We start from the raw sequence: 18,570 nt of genomic DNA, 5'->3' as shown, positions 1-18,570 counted from the left end.
GGCAACAACGTCACCTATGGGCACACCGTCGCTGGACCAGACAGGACTGGCAAAAAGTGCTCTTCACTGACGAGTCGCGGTTTTGTCTCACCAGGGGTGATGGGCGGATTCGTGTTTATCGTCGAAGGAATGAGTGTTACACCGAGGCCTGTACTCCGGAGCGGGATCGATTTGGAGATGGAGGGTCCGTCATGGTCTGGGGCGGTGTGTCACAGCATCATCGGACTGAGCTTGTTGTCATTGCAGGCATTCTCAACGCTGTGCGTTACAGGGAAGACATCCTCCTCCCTCATGTGGTACCCTTCCTGCAGGCTCATCCTGACATGACCTTCCAGCATGACAATGCCACCAGCCATACTGCTCGTTCTGTGCGTGATTTCCTGTAAGACAGGAATGTCAGTGTTCTACCATGGCCAGCGAAGAGCCCGGATCTCAATCCCATTGAGCACGTCTGGGAACTGTTGGATCGGAGGGTGAGGGCTAGGGCCATTCCCCCCAGAAATGTCCGGGAACTTGCAGGTGCCTTGGTGGAAGAGTGGGGTAACATCTCACAACAAGAACTGGCAAATCTGGTGCAGTCCATGAGGAGGAGATGCATTGCAGTACTTAATGCAGCTGGTGGCCACACCAGATACTGACTGTTACTTTTGATTTTGACCCCCCCTTGATTCAGGGACACATTATTCCATTTCTGTTAGTCACATGTCTGTGGAACTTGTTCAGTTTATGTCTCAGTTGTTGAATCTTGTTATGTTCATACAAATATTTGCACATGTTAAGTTTGAAAATAAACCCAGTTGACAGTGAGAGGATGTTTCTTTTTTTGCTGAGTTTATATACAAAAGTATATACCTGTTGCTGACAGGTGTATAAAATTGAACACACAGCCATGCAATCTCCATAGTCAAACATTGACAGTAGAATGGCCTTGCTGACGAGGTCAGTGACTTTCAATGTGGCACTGTCATAGGATGCCACGTTGCCCCAGACAACTGTAAATGCTGTTATTGTGAAGTGGAAACATCTAGAAGCAACAACCGCTCAGCCGCGAAGTGGTAGGCCACACAAGCTCACAGAACAAGACCATCGAACACCTTTGGGATGAATTGGAACGCCGAGTACGAGCCAGGCCTAATCGCCCAACATCAGTGCCGACCTCACTAATGCGCTTGTGACTGAATGGAAATCCCCGCAGCAATGTTTCAACATCTAGTGGAAAGCCTTCCCAGAATAGTGGAGGCTGTTATAACAGCAAAGGGGAACCAGCTCCATATTAATGGCCATGATTTTGGAATGATGTTCGACAAGCAGGTGTTCACATACTTTTGGTCATCTAGTGTATCTGGGGAGGGAGGGAGGGGGTGCGACCTCCAGTGCCTCTGATTGTTTCATAATCAGTGGTAAACATGGACAGTCACGTAGCAACCGGAGAGAGCGGTTCCAGATGTGGTTGCAAATTCCAGAAACTCATTCTCTCCACACACAAAAACGTTGGATTCAACAAGCAAAATACTTATCCTCGCCCTCCTGTCTACAGTTGCCTTTGGCTTTGGTCATACTCGGTAGAACAATTCAGTGGTTATGCATCGAAATTATCCTCATCCAATGCGTTATTAAGCCTGCTTGCGTATCTGAGCGAGTTATATAAACACTTGTAAACTCGATGTTAAACCAGACAGTTCATGTTGTACCTTCTACTAATGTATCGATGATGTGCGCGGAGAAAGTACAGAAGAAACCGTTGCGGCTCATCGCCGCTGCATGCAACAACATGGGAATAGGAAAAGATGGACACTTGCCATGGGATTTACCGTAAGAGAGAAATTATTATTTATTTATCCCTTTTGGATTTTGATTTGATGTATGCCTTACGGTTTCAAGTTTGGGCTATTTAAAAGCCAGCATTACACGTTACATGCTTGTGTGATTGTAGTATATTCAATGATAACAATTCCTTTTTTCGTTTTCATAGATTTAGGCTACTAGATATTTCTAAACATCTATACGTGGACCATTAATTGATGCGTATACTACATTTAATTGTGTCCTAAATGCGTTGGGTACTAAGGGTAACTAGCCCCCCCTAAGAACAATGTCTTATCGCTGTCACGTTCCTGACCTTATTTTCCCTTGTTTTGTATTTATTTAGTATGGTCAGGACGTGAGCTGGGTGGGCATTCTATGTTATGTGTTTCTATGTTGGGTTCATTGTCAACTAGCCTGATATGGTTCTCAATCAGGGGCAGGTGTTTTACGTTTCCTCTGATTGAGAACCATATTAAGGTAGGCTGTTCTCACTGTTTGTTTGTGGGTGATTGTTGCTGTGTCTGTGTTTGTTCGCCACACGGTACCGTTTCGTTTGTTCCTTCCTTCCTTCCTTCCTTCCTTCCTTCCTTCCTTCCTTCCTTCCTTCCTTCCTTCCTTCCTTCCTTCCTTCCTTCCTTCCTTCCTTCCTTCCTTCCTTCCTTCCTTCCTTCCTTCCTTCCTTCCTGTTCGTGCGTTCATTTTTATATGTTCTCAAGTTCAGGTCTGTTCACGTCGTTTATTGTTTTGTAGTTTGTTTAAGTGTTTTTCCGTCTTCGTTTACATAATAAGTATGCATTCAAACCACGCTGCATATTGGTCCGATCCTTGCTCCTCCTCAGACGAGGAGGAAGACGAGCGTTACAATCGCTGACACAAAAAAGTAATGTTTTGAAAAAAAAATGGTATGCGGATGAAGGTAATGCTTAGGCGAATAAACTATAAAAGGAAATAAATGGCTATTTGATGTAAAGTTCCTCTTTACAACTCACCTGCACATACATTTCTTTGTCATTTCATTGTTCATTTTCCTTACAATCCATTATGTACAATTACACTAAATATTATTGGAATAATGCAAGATTTTAAATCCCTGCAGTCTTTAAAATGACATTCAGGAGCAAAATGTTTTCAATAGTTGTTTTTCATTCATTAAAAAAATTGATTCATTGGAATATAACTAATAACATTTAATAACAATAAATTATAGCTGAATTAATTCAGTGTAACATTGATGTTGCATCTCTTATGCTCTGCTATTGCACAATTCTAATTTGTACATAGATCACAAATGAAGCTATCCCCAGTAAAATTGGAGCACAACTCATAAACCCACCTCCTGTGCTGCTCACACCTAATCCAGTCCCTACTTGTGACTGGAAACAGCTCCTCACAGAAAAGACACCCCGCATCCCCTCGTTGGTGGCTGATGTAGCATGTTGTGTTGCAACAACCTTCTTTGAGACCTTTTTTTTAAGAACCTGATTCATTTTCTTACTCTCTCTTTTCTTCTTGTTGATGTTTCTGTCGAGCATTATCTTCCAGCAACCTTTTGTAAGGTGAGGCTGTCAGTACAGCTGTAGACTCTGCCTTCCTCTTCCTCGGCCTCACCTCCTGGAGCCTTGGCCTTAGGGACAACTCCAATAGAACTGCTGCAGCTGTTGGTTGTTGGTTTAAGCAAAAACAAACAAACAACAAGAACACACGAGTTTTGGTACAATAAACACTTCTAATCACTATATGCAAATATATATTCCCTAAAATAAGTGCTGACATTTGGAACAAGGGTAGGCTGCAGGGTGGAGGTTGTGGCGGAGGTAGATGTGGTGGAGGTAGAGGTTTTGGCATTAGAGCTGGTGGCGGTGGAGGTAGAGCTAGTGATTGTGGCGGTAGAGCTGGTAGCCGTATCGGTAGAGGTGGCGGTGGTGGCGGTAGAGCACTGTGGTTGAATGGATTCTTTGCATTGAAAATAAATGACAAAAACAATACATCGGTGTTAGTACAATAAACACGTTCTACCACGTACATGCTGCTTCTGCTACATTTCCTTCATTTAGATGACTTTTTCTTACCGCCAATGGGCTCAGGCTCCTTTATAACCTCAGCGGCCACGACGTCCGCCTCTGTGAAGATGTCCTTCTCCAAAGGCCACAGCCCACTGGCCCGGAAGCCCTTCACTCCTCTCTCCACACTGGCCACCTTGTTATAGGCCTTTGTGAAGAGGCCAGCCATTTGGTATATACTTACCCTTTTCATAGGATGCGTCGTCATCCACTGATCTGCTGCCCTGTTGTAAAAGGTCTTCAGACCCTTGAAGACGGTACGTGGGGTGGCAGAGTGATGAGAATCACTCCCTGGCCTCTTGCTGTCAGAACAGCCTCCAGGGTCTTATGGGAGTGCTGCCCATCGAGGATGAGGATGTGGGGTTCCTCAGGGGTGCAAACAACACTGTGGGCGAAGTGGTGGAGCCAGTCGACAAAGATGGTACTGTCGACCCAGCCTGAGTCCCTCACCCTTCCAACGGACCCTGGAGGTGCTCCAACCAGCAGCTGTTTGTTCATCCTCTTCCGGGGGAAGATGAAGAGTGGCGGCACATACTGCCTCGCTGCACTGATAGCACAAATTACTGTGACTGTGAAGCCCCTCTCTGCGCTGGTCATCCGTGAAACCTTTTTTGCTCCCTTGGTGGCCACCACAGGCAACAGTTTCTGGACGTTTTGTATTCCCGTCTCATCCATGTTCCAAATCTTTGTTGGCCCGACGTCCCTGACACTGTTTAAAATGTCCTCGTAGGCCGTAAAAAAAACTGATCAACCTTAAGCTTATTAAAGCCCACAGCCCTCGCAAGACTGGTTGCATGAGATATTCGAACTGACAGTTGACGGTTGTGCTTCATTATTTTTTTTTTTTATCCGTTATTTTAAGCCACTGAACCTATCCACCCCGGCATACCCCTTTCCTTTGTTGAAACTGTGTTTGATTCCCATCCTCCCTGCCAGATCGAAGGCAAGTCTTCTCACATCCCATGATGTTAGGCCAAATAGGGCTCTTTCCAGTTGTGGAAGTGGTTGACAAGGTCACTTTCATACGTGGAAGAGAAGACTGGCGCCCCCTGAAGCCTGGGTTTTTCACCTCCTTTCCTCTGTGGTGCCGTAGGGTTCTTGGTGAAATGTTGAACACCCTGGCAGCCCCCTTTAAGGTCTGGCCATTTTCTTGTAAGGTTCTGTATTTATTTTCTTAGTCAACCTTGTGTTCTCTTTCGTTGTGTTCTTGAACGTAGCCCTGTCTTTCATTTTTGTTCATTGTTTTCACCTGTGTTAGTTACTCACCTGGTCTCATCAGCTCCTTATTTAGTTTAGTTCATTCTGTTTGTGCCTTTGTGAGGTATTGTTCGTTTTGACTCTACTGAGCCTTTTCCTAGCTCGTTTGTGAGAACCAGTTGGAGCCTTCAGTCCTAGTTTTGATTCACCTGCCTGTTTGCCTACCTGTGTATGACCTTTGCCTGCGACCACGATTCCTGCCTTCTGCGAAGGCAAAATGAACACCTGCTGCGCTCTGCATGTGAATCTACACCTTTTTCTCCCTGATTATTCATTACATTTCTATTACGTTCAGGGCATGCTATATTACCTCAGTCATAGCTTCCATGGTCTGTTTACTTCTTGTATGTTCTCATCTGAAAATAGAAACATTAAATTATATAAGGAACTGACCCCTAATCTAACAGATGGCCCCAAACCCTCCCTAACCACACAGGACTCTGTACCTTAAGACAAGACAGTTTCTTTCAAACTGCCTGACTCAAAGTATTAGTTTTAACCTGCAGGGGGAGAGGTGCCAATTTAAAAGCTCCCTCTTAAAAACATAGCTAGATATCTAGCTATATGACATATAATGCTGTGTAAAATAGCTAAAAGTCTATAAAGTAACTAACTGTAAATCTATCATCCACTAGTGCAAACATTTACAACTGCAATTAAGTCATGTATTTTACCTCCGACGATCTTGTAAGGTTGCTAGCTAGCACTGCTAGCAGTTTATAATAACTAGCATTTACTGCTAGTGGAGGTTGCTAGCTAGCAGGTTAGCATAAACTGTCTAAATGACAGAAACACATTAATAACATAAAGGGGTAACTAGTCCCCAGGGGCCAGTTACCCCCTAGATGGGGGTGCCGAGTTGCCCCCAAGACACTCATCCAATATATTACTATTTTTCTCTCTAAACAAGTGGATTATTTAAGGCTTTCCTACTTGTATATAAAAAAAATGTTTAAACTATACATCTAACTTCATTGGACTATAGCTACAACTTTTTCATAATAATAAAAAAAATTGATCAACTTACCACAATTGTTTTGTTGTGATGACCCAGAGGACATTTTTGGATGAGCAAGAACAGTGGCAGCCAGGGAAGTGTTGATAAAATAATTTGGTGATATCTTGTGGTCTTAATGTGAATTACAAGGGGGGGGGGGCAGTTTCCCCAGGGGGCTAGTTACCCCCTAGTACCCTAATTACATTTTGACCAGTTGTCAACAGGTGGCATGTGAAGTCGGATCCCATTATGCTTTTTGGGATGGACACAGTTACTTGGTAACATTTAATAACAGGGGTAACACTTGTCTACATGTATTTCAATATGAATACATTTTTTTCAAGTTTCTGGTTCTTGAACTGGCTTAGGTCCATACATAGGAATATTTGGCAAGAGTTGATAGTATTGGTTCAATTGTAATCAATGTATAAAAATATTGCGTTCACAGGACAGAATTCAAATTCTTTTTGGACACTACAACAAATGTCTCCCTACCAGGTAATTTTGATTGATTTCCTTTCTGACTTAAAGGCTTTTAACAGTGCTCCAACTCAATGATGGGAAAGTATAGAGCACAGAGAAATGCAGACAAAGAAGCTGTTGTTGAAATGCAATAGAACCTTGCACTTTTTCTCTAAAAGGTATAATAGATACTACAACCGGAGTTATTCAGCTACTGATAGTTTGACAGCAATATTCACTATAAGTAATGAAATAGTTACTTCTTCCAAATGGTCTTTACATTGTAAGGTGAACTCAATAATCCCTTTCACAGGAAAATTTAACATGATGGTGTGGGGCAGGGGCTGCTGGTTCTCCAACCCAGACAGTCTGTTCTCTATGCTGCCCAATGTCCTCCATGTGGTCCTGAGTACCACCCTGAGGTAAGCCAAAAGTCACACTACTACCAATCACACACACAGTCCACAACCTAAAAACATGTTTCATATACAGTTGAGGTCGGAAGTTTACATACACCTTAGCCAAATACATTTAAGTCAGTCAGTTTTTCACAATTCCTGACATTTAATCCTAGTGAATATTCCCTGTCTTAGGTCAGTTAGGATCCCCACTTTATTTTAAGAATGTCAAATGTCAGAATAATAGAGAATAATTTATTTCAGCTTTTATTTCTTTCATCACATTCCCAGTGGGTCAGAAGTTTACATACACTCAATTAGTATATGGTAGCATTGCCTTTAAATTGTTTAACTTGGGTCAAACGTTTCGGGTAGCCTTCCACAAGCTTCCCACAATAAGTTGGGTGAATTTTGGCCCATTCCTCCTGACAGAGCTGGTGTAACTGAGTCAGGTTTGTAGGCCTCCTTGCTTGCACATGCTTTTTCAGTTCTGCCCACACATTTTCTATAGAATTGAGGTCAGGGCTTTGTGATTGCCACTCCAATATCTTGACTTTGTTGTCCTTAAGCCATTTTGCCACAACTTTGGAAGTATGCTTGGGGTCATTGTCCACTTGGAAGACCCATTTGCGATCAAGCTTTAACTTCCTGACTGATGTCTTGAGATGTTGCTTCAATATATCCACATAATTTTCCTTCCTCTTGATGCCAACCATTTTGTGAAGTGCACCAGTCCCTCCTGCAGCAAAGCACCCCCACAACATGATGCTGCCACCCCGTGCTTCACTGTTGGGATGGTGTTCTTCGGCTTGCAAGCCTCCCCCTTTTTCCTCCAAACATAACGATGGTCATTATGGCCAGTTGTGCACCGGGGCCTCCCACTCCTCTTTCTATTCTGGTTAGAGCCAGTTTGCGCTGTTCTGTGAAGGGAGTAGTACACAGCGTTGTATAAGATCTTCAGTTTCTTGGCATTTTTTTCACATGGAATAGCCTTCACTTCTCAGAACAAGAATAGACTGACGAGTTTCAGAAGAAAGTTCTTTGTTTCTGTCCATTTTAAGCGTGTAATCAAACCCACAAATGCTGATGCTCCAGATACTCAACTAGTCTAAAGAAGGCCAGTCGTATTGCTTCTTTAATCAGAACAACAGTTTTCAGCTGTTTTAACATAATTGCAAACGGGTTTTCTAATGATCAATTAGCCTTTTAAAATGATAAACTTGGATTAGCTAACACAACATGTCATTGGAACACAGGAGTGATGGTTGCTGATAATGGGCCTCTGTACCCCTATGTAGATATTCAATAAAAAAAATCAGCAGTTTCCAATTACAATATTCATTTACAACATTAACAATATCTACACTGCATTTCTGATAATTTTGATGTTATTTTAATGGACAAAAAAATTGCTTTTCTTTCAAAAACAAGGAAATTTCTAAGTGACCCCAAACTTTTGAACTGTATTGTGCATATAGAAAAGTTGCGTTTTAGAAATGATTACTTATTTTGGGTGTCACTCACTCCTCACAGCACTCTCCCGGAGCATGCCCACTTCCTGTGTCAAGATTTCGACAGCATGATCGGCTTAGCCTTGCTGCAACCCCTATGTGACCTGGTGGAGACCATCTGGGTTGTGGGTGGTCCACAGGTCTATCAGGTGACTGTTGTGTCTCTGTGGGAAGTTTGTGGTGCAGTTTTACCTGGGCCCGTATTTATAAAACGTCTCAGAGTAGGAGTCCTGATCTAGGATCCGTTTTGACTTTTAGATCATAATGAATGAGATTACATGGAAAGGGGGACCTGATACTAGATCAGCATTACTCTGAGATGCTTTATTAAAATTGGCCCAGGACTTTAAATCCAATATATGGGTTAGGAATAAATAAGTGGATAAACATTTATTATTATAGGACAATCCATCCACTATATTTGTCTATACTGTAGCTCATTACAGTACCTTTCCCTTGTCATCAGGAGGCTCTGATGCATCCCTGGTGTGAACTCGTCTTCCTCACTGACATCATGGCTGACTTCGACTGTGACGTCTTCTTCCCGCAGTTTGACCGAAGCATTTTTAAAAAACAACAGAGGTAAGGAAGCATATTTTATTCTCTGCTCTCCTGGCCCTAGGCTGCAGCACTGTTTGCTTCATCTTTGGACTGTTTTGATAAGTGGATCTATACTCTGTTCTGATTGACCAGGTCCACAAGTCAGGCCAAGTGTTTGAAAGCTTTTTGTGTCTTTGTCAATCTGTCTAAGTTGTCCCTTTGTTTCCCTTAACTTCAAACTAGGTTTCCTGGAGTACCAAATGAGATTCAAGAGGAGAATGGGGTTACATTTAAGTTTGAAGTTTTCAAGAGGGAGATCTGTAGTGCTGAGGTGATTTAAAACTAACTTACTGCATGAATGCAAACACTGACTATTCTTTGTCAGACGTTGGGTGCCTTTTTGAACTATTCAGTTCCCCAGTGCAATTCTAATAGTAATCATTATCCAGTTGTACATTACACATGTCCCACTCACTCTGCTTCATCTTATCTACCAGTGACTCAATCTGCACAGTTCCATAACACTAATGAATCAGATAAGTCAATGTGTCCATCCCATTCAGATTTGTCTTACTGTAGGTCATGTGTTGTCAGATACAGAAGGGTTTTCATATTTGGCACAAATGATCGATCCACTGCTGTCCCATATAATATCCTTCCTTGTCTGATGTATCATCCTTACTATCCTCTCTCCTCATCTGTAATATTCTGCTAGGACCAAACCAATATGGTTCTGTCTGAGTCAGAGATCATGTCAGACGAGTGGTCTGGGGTGACTCATAACAACATGGGCACTAAGGATGGGGGGTTGTTCCTGATAGTGCCTACGTAACAGAGGGCGATATTTATGTCTGAAGATTTCATAACATATTGCGATTTACGGCATGAAGTCGCCACCCAAAGGCTGGAAATCAGCCTGGAATGGTTTTTACATTTATAATTATGATGCAATCAAAAGAGTATAAGAGTGCTTAGTATGAGCCAGGAAATGAATATTTTATTCCAGATAAACAAAAAATGTCTTGCTTATTCTGAATTATGTTTCTTGAAAGGTGTAGGAGAGCTGTTATTACATTTATTGCAAATGTTTACAATTGAGGAATCTCTGCAATGTAGTGATGTACGTTGTAATGATACTTGCATGTTTTCCCCAAAGGAACTGTATGTATCTTCTATTGTAAATTCTTCAACTTGGCATGATATTGTATTTGTCATCATGGCTAATTGAAACACTTGTCAATCAGTAAATATTCATTCAACTCCATCTTTCAGTATACAATGTTGGAGTAAATGATCCACTAGATGGAGACATAAGACAAGACATAGAGAACAAAGTGCCCCCTGAAACCAATTTCTTTCCCTTTCCTCAACAATAAAAACATGATCGAATGTCATGGATATGGGTGAATGTGATGTGTGAACCAGTTTCTTAGAACTTGACTTTGCAAAAACAGTAAGACCGATTACTGTCAGACAGAAAGACAGATTACTGTAAAACAGATTATGACCTGATGTCCTCTATATAATTGTGTATCAAAGTACTTAAGAACATCCAATCAGACAACCTTTTTATAACACAAAGAAAGTGACTATGGGGAAATTGCTCAAGATATGAGACCCAAGAGTGTTTAGTCCGTGCCATTTGATTGAAAGCTACAGGTCTTGTCAGAGTACAGTATAAATCTTCTTCCCATAAGAAACAGGGTAACCTTTACTGAGGGAAACTATGGGTGCGTCCCAAATGACACCCTATTCTCTAGCTTATGTAGTGCACTACTTTCGTGGAGCACTACATAGGGAATAGGGTACCATTTGGGAAGCCCATTATGCCTGGGAGATCCTGGTATTATAACAGCTGAGGAGGAAGATTCTTAGCGGTGGTCACAGCACACATTAATTCTCCAAGCCCTACTGACCCCAGACATGGAATATTTACCACCTTAATACTCTGCCATGCTGTCGCCGCAGCTGGTAATCATACATTTTAATTGCAGGTGTCATCTATTTTCATATTTTCCCAGAGTTATGCCCCATAAAAGCAATGTGTAACCCAGGCTAATAATAACTGGTGTCACGTTTGAAATGGAAAATAACAATTTATACTCCCTCTTATTAACCTCTCCTGCTTTGGGATATAATTCAGACTGACATAGTCACCGTAGAGCAGCACACAGGGATCATCATTGAGAGGGAACAAGGACAGAGAGAGAGAGGGAGAGAGGGAGCGAGAGGTGAAGACATCATTTGCATTTATACACCTAGCAGGGTCTAGTTCATTACACTCAAATGGAAGCAAATCTTTTAACAGAGAACATACTGTCAGGGGTGGAAAGACTACTAAAATATCCTTCTCCAGTAGAAGTACTGTTACTTTAATGACATTTTACTCAAGTAGAATTAACATGACTGGCGAAAAAAAATACTAAAGTAAAAGTTTAATAATGTAGCTAATTTAAAAAGTACTCAGCGTAAAAGCAATTTAGTTACTTTTAAAATAAAAACATTGACCTTGATAATTAGCTACTTTCGCTAAGGGTACTTGAACGTTGTTACACATTATATTTTCCATGCATTAAATTCAAAAAGCATGAGAGGAAATGTAAAGTAGGAACTAAGCTAATTTATTTTGAGTTGCAACAAGGCACATCTGTATAAAAAACTAAGAATGTCAAAAATATACTATTAACGTTTGAAAATAAATGAAACATTCAAAGCAAATATTTTTACAAAAATCTGTACAAATGCATAAACAAAGCTGCCACACTTCTAAATAAACATTTATAATTCTTTCAACCATTCAATCCCTCATTCCCCAATCTGTTAGTTTTTTTTCATGAAAAGTTCAGGTAGTACCATTAGAGGTCAGTAGATGGTACTCTGTTTTTAAAGATTGCAGCAATTTGGAGATTACTGAATGCATCTTGGTGTGACAATTTATGAGGGAGAAGTCACTGACATTGAAACCGACTGTAGAAGATGAAGTGAACCTTTGGGACTCCAATGTCTCCGAACATACCCTTATAGCTGTCTTGTTTTGAAATTGTACATGACTCAGAAGTAGACACATCTAATATCCATTCAATTAAAATATCCTTTGGAAAACCCAAATTCATTAACATGTACTTATCATTTGGCTATTGCCATGACTACAGGCCCATGTTGTTAATGATACAGGATATGGGGGAATGATGAAGCGGTCTTGTTACAGGTTTTTTTTCTCGCTTTGGTGCAATTTTCACAAGTATGTGGTACATTTTCACAACTCTCAGTACAAAACTCAAAACATAATCAAAACGGCAGTTGTTACGAAAACTCTATGTGCATTTTCAATTGACTAAGTACAACACACAAAATCATACAGTCACTTTTTCACCAAACTTAATCAGTGTTTCATAGAGAAATGCAAATGTTTCACAATTGCAATACATGCTCACATAAAGTAATTGCCTTTTGCAATGCAACGCTCACACTCCTTTTGATATGATTATTTTTATAAGACATTGTGCTATTACTTAATCCGAATGCTCTCAATTGATGATCACTTAACCGTTCGGTAAACCTATACATGTAAACTGGTTTGTCTGCTGCAGATTATGAGAACTACATCATGAAAATGTATGTTTGTAAAGTAGAAACATAAAAAGAATGGTATATACTCAAATGTACTACTAAGATGATGACTATTATGCTTTTACTTCACAGTAATTTTTTTTTTTTTTTTTTTTTTATCTGATATTGACAAGATCAGATATGTGCTATGTAACACTGCTTACCTAAAATTGCATTGGCCTATACAGTAATATATGCCATTTACATAGCAGACACTTTTATCCAAAGTGACAACAGTCTACACATTTTGGTATGTGACCCCAGTGGGAATCAAACCCACAACTCTGGTGTTGCTAGTGCCATGCTCTTATGAACTGAGCCACATACATGATCACTACAATGCAAACATACAGTATAATACAATACACAATTACAATACAGGTGGAAGATGTATGACTGCCAGCCCCATGAGCGTACCACTCTTCTTCGGGCCGTGGATGAGGCATGCAATGATTTCAATCCAAACCAATGCCAGGCTTGGATTCGCCATGCCAAAAGGGTTTCCTCAGGTGCATGAACAATGAGGATATTTACTGCGATTTCCATGAGAACCTATAGCCAAATGCTCAAGACCGGGTTGATTCAAACTAGTGCCTGCTAAACATTAAGTTTCTTTAATTTTTTTTATTTGATTACATTGTGAAAGATGTCTTCAATGATCACACCTAGAATGATCACACCTAGAGATTATGGATATTTGACCTAAAGTCAAAATTGAGTGTACATTATAGCCGAATGTGAAAACTAGCATACTACATTCAACGGGCAATTTTGAAACATGTGTCTTATATGTTTTGCTGTTGGATTAACTGTTGTTAAAATAAATACAGTGAGAAAATATCATTTTGTTGTGTTTTGGTGAATAAACCAATGCACTCACTATATTTCAAAGTAAACTTATATTTGGATCAATGGTTGTGTGGTGAAAAATGTCTACAAACAAAATGAATGCACAATGAAATGTTTTGAATGTTAGACTGGCTGGGTTACAAGTGTTACCAGTTTGGAATTTGTACGTGTGAAAATAGTACCAAAGTGATTTAAAAAAAACAGTAAACTGTATCTCTCCCCCCTATGGTCAGACTATGGCAGCATCTGAAATGGCACCCTATTCACTTTATAGTGCACTACTTTTAAACAAGGCCCATAGTGCTCTGGTCAAAAGTAGTGCACTCTATAGGGAATAGGGTGCCATTTCAAACACAGGCTTAACCCAGTCTGTTGGTTTGGCAGTGACCCCATCATCTACATTTTATCTGAGCTGGGGACCTTGAGGCATAAAGTCATGACTTCATTAGCTGTGCTGCTCACTCCCCATTAAAATGCACTCTGAGCATGTTTCAAGGGCTCCGGCAGGCTTTAGCACATTAAGAAAGGCCTTTAAAAGAAGCTTACAGTACAGTATGTGTTGCTAAGGCTTGGGGTACATGCTTAGCAAGGCTGCATATAGATTTTTGCCTTGAAATAAACATGTGCACACTAATATAAAACCACTCATATCTATTGTATGGCATGCGAAAAGCAGACCAAATTTGATTCTGTATATAATAAATGCAATTCCACTAATTTCAATATAAGAGAAGATTGCAGTTAAAAAAAATGTTTTATCATTGTAGATCAACTTTTCCATAAGGTGTTGCAGTTGCAGTGTTTGCCTATTACACTGAAGATGACAGTGAGATAGACCTATACACACAGGTAATACATGCATTCCCAATGAACTGATACTTGATTTTAGCACTTCAAATACTGGTAATCCTATCTGCAAAGAAACAAAAACTCTGTACAAAACACATGCCTCCTAAAGGGACGAAAGCAATACTGAGACATTGAGACACTGAGATCAAATCATATTGTGTTTGTCACATGCTTCATAAACAACAGGTGTAGACTAACAGTGAAATGCTTACTTAAGGGCCCTTCCCAACAATGCAGAGAGAAAAATATAGAAATAATAGAAAAACAATAACACAAGGAATAAATACACAATGAGTAATGATAACTTGGCTGTATACACAGGGTACCAGTACTGAGTCGATGTGCAGCGGTATGAGGTAATTGAGGTAGATATGTACACAGCACAGGAGGTTGGCAGCACCTTAATTGGGGAGAACGGGCTCGTGGGTAATGACTGGAGTGGAATCAGTGATATGTATCAAATACATCAAATACATGATTTCCAGGTGTTTGATGCCATTCCATTTGTGCCGTTCCGGCCATTATTATGAGCCGTTCTCCCCTCCGCAGCCTGCTGTGACATATATAGTGCATTCGGAAAGAATTCAGACCCCTTGACTTTTTCCACATTTTGTTACGTAACAGCATTGTTCTAAAATGGAATTTAAAAAATTATCCTCATCAATCTACACACAAAACCCCATAATGACAATGCAAAAACATGTTTTTAGAATTGTTTGCAAATGTATTAAAATAAATATCACACTTACATACGTATTCAGACCCCTTACTCTTCTTGGGTATGACGCTAAAAGCTTGGTACACCTGTATTTGGGTAGTTTCTCCCATTCTTCTCTGTAGATCCTCTCAAGCTCTGTCAGGTTGGATGGGGAGCGTCGCTGCACAGCTATTTTCAGGTCTCTCCAGAGATGTTTGATCTGGTTCAAGTCCGGGCTCTGGCTGGGCTACTCAAATTGACTTGTCCCAAAGCCACTCCTGCGTTGTCTTGGCTGTGCACTTAGGGTCTTTGTCCTGTTGGAAGGTGAACCTTCGCCCCAGTCTGTGGTCCTGAGCGTTCTGGAGCAGATTTTCATCAAGGGATCTCTCTGTACTTTGCTCAGTTTATCTTTCCCTCGATCCCAGTGTATGCTGTTGAAAAACAACCCCACAGCATGATGCTGCCACCACCATGCGTCACTGTAGGGATGGTGCCAGGTTTCCTCCAGACGTGATGCTTGGCATTCAGGCCAAAAAGTTAAATTGTGGTTTCATCAGACCAGAGAATCTTGTTTCTCATGCTGTGGGGTGAGTCTTTAGGTGCCTTTTAGCAAACTCCAAGCGAGCTGTCATGTGCCTTTTACTGAGGAGTGGCTTCCGTCTGGTCACTCTACCATAGGCCTGATTGGTGGAGTGCTGCAGAGATGGTTGTCCTTCTGGAAGGTTCTCCCATCTCCACAGAGGAACTCTGAAGCTCTGTCAGAGTGACCATCGGGTTCTTCGTCACCTCCCCGTTCAAGGCCCTCCTCCCTCGATTGCTCAGTTTGGCCCGGCGGCCAGCTCTAGGAAGAGTCTTGGTGGTTCCAAACTTCTTTCATTTAAGAATGATGGAGGCCACTGTGTTCTTGGTGACCTTCAATGCTGCAGAAAGGTTTTGGTACCCTTCCCAAGATGTGTGCCTTGACACAATCCTGCCTCAGAGGTCTACAAACAATTCCTTTGACCTCATGGCTTGGTTTTTGCTCTGACATGCACTGTCAGCTTTGGGACCTTATATAGACAGGTGTGTGCCTTTCCAAATCTTGTCCAATCAATTGAATTTACCACATATGGACTCCAATCAAGTTGTAGAAACATCTCAAGGATGATCATTGGAAACAGGATGCACCTGAGCTCAATTTCGAGTCTCATAGCAAAGGGTCTGAATACTTATGTAAATAAGTTATTTCTGTTTTTTATTGTTAATACATTTGCAAACATTTCTAAAAACCTGTGTTTGCTTTGTCATTATGGGATATTGTGTGTAGATTGATGAGGATTTAAAAAAAAATCTGTTTTTTAAATTATTTTTTATATTCTTTTTCTTTTTCTTTCATTGACAAGCTATAAGTGAATTATTAATGCCAAGAGCTGGAAACACATCAGATGGCTTCCACAACATGTGAACAATATCAGAAAAAAATGGGATTGATAGACCTAACAACTATAAATGGGCAGATGTTTTTGTAAGTGATGTCAGGTGTGGTGTGACACCTAAACCTCTCCAAAGTGGCATATGTCTGTAAATTATATAATTACAGTGCTATTACATATTTGCAATCCCTAAATGCTATTTGTTCAGTATAAAACACAATTTCTACCATATCAACCTCACACTAACATTGTAGTGGTGTTATGGGGTATTTATTCAGTGTCCTTTCATGTGTCCTTTTAACCTATCTAAAATGTCTGAATGTGGTAATTGCACAGTTTTTGCACACTGGATGTGCTTAAAAGTTATTGTTCACTATAAAACTACATTTCTACAACATCAACCTCTCTCAAACATTGTGGTGGTGTCAGGGGACATACAGGGGATATGGATGCCTAAGCAGGCAACATCATATTTTTATGCGCAAAGATATAGTCACTCGGGGGACATTCGATGTTGCCATACATCATCAGATAACATTGGCAATAGGCACGATTTGTTTCTACCAACCTAAGGATTCTATTGATATCCCCATGTAGCTATAGTTCAAACACAGACCAAATCGAAGCTTACCTTGTAAGATGTTTGCTGTTTGGTGAAAACGTGTAAAATAAACATTTTGACTCTCGGGCCTGGTGGTCAATAATGGTAGGTCACAGGCAGAGAAATAAGATATCCTCATGATCTGTGGAGTCCCGGCTTTCGGTGTGTATCAACATATTGCGTGTTTATGTTGTTTATACTTCACAACGCTAACCGGAATGTAGGTAGCAGCCATCTTGAAATGAGGTCATCGGCTCGGCCTACCCTTATAATGTGTACATGCCCATATATGGTAGTAAGTCATACCAAAGATTTGAAGACACCGATCAATAGCCAAAATACTCAGCTTTCCGCAAACACACTACTTTGCTGATAGGGGCTCCCGTTCTCATACCAGCAACAATTGAATAAAAACAATCTAATAGGGTTCCCAAATATGAGAACTTTGCATACAATAACTATATTTGTATGGTCAGCTCCAGAACGGTTGGAGTCTCTATAATCTGAGCCAGCTCTGAGGAGGCCTTCAAAGAGTTCAGCCAGGATGGCCTCAGGGTAGTAGAGCAAGGCTGGGCAGTTGAGCACCGTGTCCCGATCTTGGCATCTGAGCAGCCCAGAGTCTCCTTCGAGTAGGCCAAGTTGAGACGCATGTTGTCCCGGTTGAGCTTGGTGACAAAGCCCCTGAGCTTGGAGAGGAGGTGGAGCAATTCAGCAGTGGTGAAGCCCCCTGTCTCGAGGAACAGCAGGTTGTCGCTCAGGACCTCTGAGGGCTTGAAGAGCACGAAGTGGTTCTGACTGAGCAGCTTCTGCAGCCAGATCTTCATGTTGGTCGCATCGACCCTCAGCTCCAAGTGGATAATTTCCTCGTTCTGCCCCGCAGGGCAGCTGAAACTATGGGGGTGCTGGCCATCAGCTTTGTGACGATGCGCTTGTTCAGGTGCAAACTGGAAGTAGTCGATGTTGCCCCTCTGGTTGGCGTGATGGCTGGAGCAGGTGAAGAAGGAGGCAGGAACTTCTCGATGATGACAGTCAGATGGGTCAGATGGATCTCCACAGCTCTCTCTAGGCCTGCTGCTGTTCCGGGCTGCAGAGGACCACCTCGGGGTAGACCCAGGCGATCACGAGGCCCTCTGCCCCAATGTCTCGCAGCAGGCTGGCCATCTCACTCATGTAGGCAGGGCTCGGGTGCAGGGCCCAACCCTGGTGCCTCTTCTGGATGTCCACTGAGAGGTCATAGATGGCTTCCACAGTCACATGGTTCTCTGCTGTCATACCATTGCTATATACGGTCTGATATACCATGGCTGTTGGCCAATCAGCATTCAGGGTACGAACCACCCTGCTTATAATTATAAATATCTTAGCCAGTGGATGTGACGTTTTGTTATGAAACTGAACTTTGCTTCTTTGGTGGACTGGCTGTATGGTACTATCTGCAACTGCACCACAGCGCAACCAAGTGTACATGAACGGTAATGCACAGTTGAAGAGAGATACTGCAAACATCTAAACTCATCTCTTA

The 18,570-nt window shown here is 41.4% G+C and overlaps 1 protein-coding gene and 1 pseudogene across 1 annotated transcript; one reads left to right on the top strand and one right to left on the bottom strand.

Annotated features, from left to right (window-relative positions):
* Positions 1 to 1,392: 1,392 nt before the first annotated feature.
* On the top strand, positions 1,393 to 13,483 carry zgc:153031 (uncharacterized protein LOC557552 homolog). Its single transcript, XM_039001450.1, has 6 exons — positions 1,393 to 1,812; positions 6,569 to 6,618; positions 6,896 to 7,004; positions 8,514 to 8,640; positions 8,958 to 9,073; positions 9,275 to 13,483. Exons 1-6 carry the CDS (start codon positions 1,664 to 1,666, stop codon positions 9,369 to 9,371), a joined length of 648 nt encoding a protein of 215 aa, XP_038857378.1. The 5' UTR covers positions 1,393 to 1,663; the 3' UTR covers positions 9,372 to 13,483.
* A 4,023-nt stretch (positions 13,484 to 17,506) lies between these two features.
* Positions 17,507 to 18,320, bottom strand: LOC120053276 (annotated as a pseudogene).
* Positions 18,321 to 18,570: the final 250 nt, after the last annotated feature.

This window comes from Salvelinus namaycush, chromosome 9 (assembly GCF_016432855.1).
Source record: "Salvelinus namaycush isolate Seneca chromosome 9, SaNama_1.0, whole genome shotgun sequence".
NCBI classification, from domain to species: Eukaryota; Metazoa; Chordata; class Actinopteri; order Salmoniformes; family Salmonidae; genus Salvelinus; species Salvelinus namaycush.
Note: the sequence above shows the minus strand (reverse complement) of the source record. Positions and strands in the feature narration are given on the sequence as shown.

What these genes read in the sequence shown, in the direction of transcription:
- zgc:153031 (XM_039001450.1), top strand. Translation starts at nt 1,664, where the DNA reads ATGTTAAACCAGACAGTTCATGTTGTACCTTCTACTAATGTATCGATG. An exon ending in AACAAATGTCTCCCTACCAG is followed by an intron (nt 6,619 to 6,895) that starts GTAATTTTGATT and finishes TCCCTTTCACAG; the next exon opens with GAAAATTTAACATGATGGTG. An exon ending in GTGGTCCACAGGTCTATCAG is followed by an intron (nt 8,641 to 8,957) that starts GTGACTGTTGTG and finishes CCTTGTCATCAG; the next exon opens with GAGGCTCTGATGCATCCCTG.